Source organism: Bison bison, unplaced genomic scaffold (genome assembly GCF_000754665.1).
Source record: "Bison bison bison isolate TAMUID 2011002044 unplaced genomic scaffold, Bison_UMD1.0 scf7180017864072, whole genome shotgun sequence".
Taxonomy (NCBI): Eukaryota; Metazoa; Chordata; class Mammalia; order Artiodactyla; family Bovidae; genus Bison; species Bison bison.
The window spans coordinates 3,521,067-3,528,292 of NW_011494644.1; the positions used below are offsets into that span (position 1 = coordinate 3,521,067).

Sequence of the window (7,226 nt, forward strand, 5' to 3'; positions counted from 1 at the left end):
GTCCCATGGACTGCAAGGACAGCAACCAGTCAATCCTAAAGGAAATCAACCCTGAATATTCATTGGAAGGACTGATGCTGAAGCTGAAGCTCCAGTACTTTGACCCTGCCTGATGCAAAGAGCTGACTCATTGGGAAAGACCCTGATGCTGGGAAGGATTGAGGGCAGAAGAAGGTGACAGAGGATGAGATGGTTGGATGGCATCATGAGTCAATGAACATGAGTTTGAGGAAAGTCTGGGAGATAGTGAAGGACATGGAAGCCTGATATGCTGCAGGTCATGGGATTGCAAAGAGTTGGAGATGACTTAGCAACTAAAAAACAGCAACATGGAGTTAGCACTTAGCAGAGAACATAGTACCTAGTAAATCTTTGGTGAATATAAGCTGCTGCTATGATTGCAATTCTTTTATTATCTTTATTTATTTATTTTTGGTTGTGCTGGGTCTTCATTGCTTTTGCATGGGCTTTTTCTAGTTGCAGCAAGTGGTGGCTACTCTTCATTGCAGTGCACGGGCTTCTCATTGCAGTGACTTCTCTTGTGAAACACAGACTCTAGGGAGCGCGGGCTACAGTAGTTGCAGCATACAGGCTCAGCATTTGTGGTGTGCGGGCTGTAGGGCACACAGCTTCAGTTGTTGTGGCACACAGGCTTAGTTGCTCCCAGACCAGGGATCAAACCCATGTCCCCTGCATTGGCAGGTAGATTCTTATCCACTGTGCCACCAGGGAAGTCCTATAATTTTTAATATTATCATTATTCTTATTATTCAGATTCATCTGCCTCCCATGGGCCTTACCCCACTACGAGGCCGGGGACTTCGAAGCCAGGAGAAACTGAGGAAATTTTCCAAACCAATATATCTCAAATCTCATGATGAAGTTTCCTAACTCAATAAAATTTTTTTTTCTGAGAATGATGAGCCAACTAGGCCTTGAATATAAACCAGTTAACAATTCTTCTTGATTAGGAGCAAAAATCCAATTATTTTCTTAAAACCTCTGAAATATTGGTACTGTCGGAATGAGGATCTTGCTGCCTGATGAGGCAAACACTAACCTTAGAGGTCATGGACCTTATATCCTCACTGAAGCACCACTTGGAAACAAAACTAAGGCCTGTGGGCAGAAGACTGAAGGGTGACAAAAGCCTTCAAGGGAATGCCAATCACCAGACATGCCAGCTGATATGAAGAAATTAGCCAGTTGATGGAAGTTCTCATGGCTACTTTAGAGTTATACACTACCCTTCAGAATATTTTTAGGCCTTTTTTTTTGCCAAGTTATAGATTTACTTAAAAGTGGACTTTTTGTGTTGCTTTGTTGTCTTTTGGAACTTCCCATTTCCAGATAAAATTCCCTTAAAAAGTGCATCTTTGGATCAATCATGGTTTTTCATTGAAATTTTATGAGACACATCTCTGCCCCAGATGTACACATACACAAAAGTGCATATCTTAGGTAAATGCATATATTTAGTTTATCTTAAAGCCTGTGATTACTTTGGATACATCCAAGACCTTAAAGGCTCACTAGAAACTCATACTGCGTTCATTATGAGAATTTTATCTTAACATAATTAGGAAGTACAAGAGCTAAGCTGGCTTTCACATTATGTCCAAACAGAAATGGAACAAAGTAGAGATCAAAACACAATGTACTTATACCCTTGCATGTGTGGATACAGGTGAGATTCCCATGGCAGGTCATTTGTATATCAATGTCTTTCCCTCTTACCTCCAGAGGGGATGGGTAACCACCAATAAAGAAAAATCCCTATTTATTTTGGTCTCTCTGTACCATTTACCAAAATGGCCTTGTGACCCTCAGAAGCAGTAGTTGATAACTTCCTGCCCATACCCTTGTCACACAGATTCTGTAATTTAAAGCATATATATATTTCAGTTTCAAAAATATTCCTGTGAGCAGGAGCGTGCTTTCTCATGCAGGTTAAGTAAATATTGCAGGGTTTGTCAATAACATTGACGGCAAATATAATACTGTGTCAAAATAGATATAGCATGTACATATTTAATAAAAATATAGCTATAGGCCTTTGATGACGAAAGAGACATTTAAATGTGTTGGTTGGCATGTTGGCCACTCCACAGCCATTCAGTGAGCACATACCCCAGCCTAACTTGAATTCAGAGACATCAATATGCTGTTCCATCAGTCAGTCTCTGTCTGATCTCATTGTGGAAGTATTTCCCTACCAAGAGGTGGTTCTAATGTTTAAAGTTAAGTGTTTCTAAAACAATATAAGGCCTGTGAACTCAAGCCAGCTACTTTATCTGGTGGTCAGTCAATGAAACAATGACCTGTTCTTGGAATGGAGGAAAAACTAGCTGTGCTGAACTGAGTGAAACATGACTTGCTGTCCCCATCATGATCCCTCTCTTAAGTAATTCAAGGTGATTCTGAATATGCAATTTTTATCTTACTCTATGAGAAGTAGAAATCATCTTTCCTCCAAAATGGAAGGACTCCTCCAAAATGAAAGTCCATCTAATTGCTAGTTAACTTCTAAGTACCTTCTGTGTGCCAGGAATCTTAAGCTAAAAGTGAATTATATATGCCTACCTGCCTTTGCAAAGATGCATACTCTATTACACAAAATCATAATTTTCTCCCAAACTTTCCATGAAACCTACTTGTTCATAATAACTTTTTCTCTTCAACCCCCTATTAAATCTTCTTTGGTCTTTTGGAAGCATCCCCTACACCCCCTCTTTTAATGACATTTTCTTCCAAGGCTGACAAGGACTGAAAACTATTTACTCAAGAGCCAGATTTTTAGAGAGAGAGAACTAGCTTGGTGACAAGGTTTGTCTGATGTCATCTGCTGAGCTATTTATAGACAGGGCCTACAGCTTCTCACAGAGCTGATCTCTGGCCATTTCTGTTCCAGAGTTCCAGCCTCTTAATTCACCAGGACTTCTGAAGAACCTACTGCACGTTCCCAGAGGGAAATTTTTTTTAATTACAAAAATTTAATCCATCGCATACAAACATTCTGTCCCTTGACCGCTGAGGAATGAAACAGTCCCTGCCTCCATCAGCTTTTTGCTGCCGAAGCTGGAGTTAGATAACGGTAATTGAATTTCAGTTGTCCTTTTAGCAACCTCTTTACTGCCTTATCGTTTGCAGTCTGACTTACCTCAACCAGTCCAAGATTTCAGGGATTTGGGTTCCTGACCACCTTTCCATCTCATATGACTTAACAATCTATTTAGAATAATAGACAATATGGCAGTTATATCTATATGTTAATTCTGATATTTTTTCCCTCAATTGGAAAAAGTTACATTTCTTTAAAAAAATAGCTTAGAAAAAGTGTCTCCTCCTCACTCTTTATTGCCCACTGGCAAGATATGGAGAACCACCCCCCCCCAGCCCCACCCTGCTTTTGCACGTAGGATCAATTAGATCATTTGCTGACCTCAGAATTCAGAATCCTCAATCAGAATTTGATTGACTCCATGTTGCCATGAAGAAACAAGTCTCCTGAAATATGTTTATGTGGTTCTCAGAAGCTTCGTTCAAGAAAAACAGTCCAAGTCAGAAGGTTTCTTCTAGTGAAGAAGCTGGGAAGCCAGGCCAGACACATTAAGATTCAAGAAGTCTTATGTCTTTGCTCATCTGTGAACTGACCAATGGAATGCCTTTGGTAGCCATTAGAGCCAAAGAGCTATGTGAGAGTTCACTGAGAATACATCAAGAATTTTGTTTTTATCTCCTTTGGGATTCTCTTCCAGCTGGCCCTGGGGAGAAATAGTGATAAACTAGAAATTTCTTGGACATGGTTGTTGGAACTACACATCTCCGTCCTCACTAAGGAGGCAGCATGAAACAGTGAAAAATGAATGGATTCTAGAGCCAGACAGACCTTGGCTCAAAACCTGGCTCCTCAGTGTGAAAGAACTGGGTGATCATAGACAAGATACTTAGTCTTCCTGAGCTTCTACAGGGGAAGACAATCATAGGAACAGGCTAGATATCTAAAAGCCCAAGGATAAACCATGGCAAGCAACAAATAACGGTTCTCCCATATCTCCTTTCTTCCTGAAATTTCTGCCTATCTGTGTAAGCTAGTGAAGAAGAATTTGGGTACCACTGGCTAGCTGTAAAATTGAACTAGTTACTTTTCTAAGCCTCCATTTTTGCCTCACTGAAATGGAGACAACAGTGAGTATAATTCAGTCACTAAGTCATGTCTGACTCTCTGCAACACCATGGACTACAGTACACCAGGCTTCCCTGTCCTTCACTATCTCCAGAGTTTGATCAAATTCATGTACATTGAGTTGGTGATACTATCTAACAGACTAGGAGAGAAGCAATTAAAATTCAGTGACAGTTATGGCAAAATAATAGGAAAAAGAAAAAATCAGGGAGCTTAGCCACATGACTCAAGGTCTAGGCTGAAGAATCCTATTGCCTATATTCAAAACTAGGCTCCACTATTTTATTAACTACCTGATTTGGAGAATATTACTTTCTTTATATCTTGGTTTCTGCACCCATAAAGTAAGGACAATAACCTACTTTATAGGAGTGTTCTAAAATACCTAGATCATAGCAAGTGCTCCATTAATATAATTGTCATCATCATTGAGGCTTCCCTGGTGATCATCATCATATCATGTGACTCAAGAAAGGAAAGCTATATTTCAGTCAAGAATGATACTCTTTATTTTTTATTTTCTGTGTTGAGACATATGCCATCAATTATCTAGCTGGCACAGAGAGGCTACTCCTCGGTTTATCCAGTGCTTCTGAGGCCTGTCAGTTGGGAGTTCAATGGATAGGACATAGTTGGTGGAGTGCCCTGTTGTGGAGAGGGTACCTCTCCGGGCACTTGTTTTGTAGACTGGACACACATAAATGTTCTGATGCAGAAACATTGCACTTTCCCCAGGTTTCAGCCAAATGATGGGCAATGGATCATAGAGGATTTTGGGGAAAGACTCCCCGATCTGCATTTTTTTCCTGTCCCAACGGGCACCTTCTAAGAAGAGTCCTTTTATGTAGGCCCCATCTTCTGGGTTACTCTCCATGACTGTTTCTTGTGTGGTTACCTGAAAGACAGGAAGCTGTGAGTTCCATTGTTACCTGCCATTTTCCTAAATGAGGCAGCATTAAGAGACTGAAAAGGTAAAAACTGGCTTTACTGTCCGTCTCCCAGGACACTGAGACTTCTCTGATAATATTCCTACATGCTACATGGGCCATGTCTGATTTCCAGTCAGCAAGAACCACAGGCCATATTAACTATTACCTAGCTTAGTGGCCTTGTATAATCTTTCCCCTTTATGAATATGGATCTGTAAAGTGAGGGGTTAGATTAAGCTGCATGCTGGTAAAATAGTTCTCTAGTAGAAGAAGTAAAATTTTGATTTGTAGTTTCTGTCAATTTCTGTGGTGTAAAGAGCCCCACCATGATCAATTTCAGCATATCCATTATTTAACAACCACCTGTAACTGGCTCTGGTGAGTTAGTATGAGCCAGCCCCCAGCATACCATTAGATTCAGAGCTGATAAACTTTAAGATTGCGGATTAGAAGGACGTGTGCTCATCTTCTCTTGTGAGAACAGGAAAATCATAACTAGCTGCTGAACAACCATTGACAGGAGAATGTAGTATCCCACCAAAAAAAAAAGCCACATCCAAGGGCAAAGGAGAGGCCCTGACAAGATGATAGAAGGGGCAAAATCACATTTAGAATCAAACCTCAGACCTGCCAGAGATGCTTGGAGGGCACAGACAACCTTGTGCACTCCAGGACCAAGGGAAAGGAGCAGTGACCCCCACAAGAGACTGAGCCAGACCTGCCTTTGAGCATTTGAGTGTTCTCCTGCAGAGACACAGGTCAGCAGTGGCCTCCTGTGGGGACAGGGGCTCTGGCGGCAGCAGACCTGGGAGGCATGGTATGTGGCATAAGTCCTTTTGGAGGAGGTCGCCATTAGCTCCACTATAGAGCCATTGAACAAACGACCCACAAACTGGAGAACAGTTATACCAAAGAAGTGCTCACACTGTTGCAAAAGTTCTAGGGCCCACAACAGATTTCCCAACCTGGGGATCCAGCAAAAGGGCTGAGAACCCCAGGAATTCGACTTTGAAGGCCAGTGGGATTTGACTACAGAAATTCCACAGGACTGGGGAAACAAACACTTGGAGGGCACAAACAAAACCTTGTGTGCACCAGGACGCAGGAGAAAGGAGCAGTTACCCCACAAGAGACTGAGCCAAACATGCCTGTGAGTGTCCAGGAGTCTCCAGCGGAGGCATGGGTTGACAGTGGCCTGCCATGAGGTCAGGGGCATGGACTACAACAGTCCTGGGAGTCCTTTTGAAGGAGGTCACCATTACCTCTACCATAGTGTGGCCTCAGGCCAAACCACAGGGAGGGAACACACCGTGTTGTCCCCGCACCGCTCTCCCCCCCCACACACACACCATCAGCAGAAAATTAAAGATTTACTGAGCATGGCCCCACCTACCAAAGCAAGACCCAGTTTTCCCCACAGCCAGACCCTCCCATTAGGAAGCTTCTACAAGCCTGTTATTCTCATTCACCAGAGGGCAGACAGAATGAAAACCACAATCACAGAAAACTAGCCAAACTGATCACATGGACCACAGCCTTGTCTAACTCAATGAAACTATGAGCCATGCCATGTAGGGCCACCCAAGACGGATGGGTCATGGTGGAGAGTTCTGACAAAACGTGGTCCACTGGAGAAGGGAATGGTAAACCACTTCAGAAAAGACTCTGATGCTGGGAGGGATTTGGGGGCAAGAGGAGAAGGGGATGACAGAGGATGAGATGGCTAGATGGCATCACTGACTTAATGGACGTGAGTCCCAGTGAACTCCAGGAGTTGGTGATGGACAGGGAGGCCTGGTGTGCTGCAATTCATGGGGTCGCAAAGAGTTGGACACGACTGAGCGACTGATCTGATCTGATCTGATTCTTGCCTTGAGAACCTGAGGGTGTTAACAGCCTCGGTAAGAGGTCCCCAAGCTGTAGGAGAAAATCAATTGCAAGTGGCAGACTTTTTTCCATTCTCTGCTGACAACACCTGGTTCTGCCTGAACTTAACTTTTCTCAGACCTTGAGCTAACCAGTGCTGCTTTATTATGGAAATGTTTTTCTTAAGCTATGTTAATGAAACTACATATTTGCTTTAGAATTTGCCTTTCTTCAAATGGGTTCCA

General features: G+C 42.5%; 2 protein-coding genes across 4 annotated transcripts in view; one reads left to right on the top strand and one right to left on the bottom strand.

Annotated features, from left to right (window-relative positions):
* LYRM1 (LYR motif containing 1) overlaps positions 1-4,250 on the top strand; it is a 42,623-nt gene extending 38,373 nt beyond the window's left edge. For all 3 annotated transcript variants that reach the window (XM_010837162.1, XM_010837160.1, XM_010837161.1), the window contains one exon: positions 775-4,250. In XM_010837162.1, coding sequence (XP_010835464.1) covers positions 775-891 — 117 coding nt within the window. In that variant the 3' untranslated portion in view covers positions 892-4,250. The remainder of the gene's footprint in view (positions 1-774) is intronic.
* Positions 4,251-4,523: 273 nt separating this feature from the next.
* DNAH3 (dynein, axonemal, heavy chain 3) overlaps positions 4,524-7,226 on the bottom strand; it is a 249,802-nt gene continuing 247,099 nt past the window's right edge. The window contains exon 64 of the mRNA XM_010837413.1: positions 4,524-5,081. Within this exon, the coding sequence (XP_010835715.1) occupies positions 4,728-5,081 (354 nt within the window). The 3' untranslated portion in view covers positions 4,524-4,727. The remainder of the gene's footprint in view (positions 5,082-7,226) is intronic.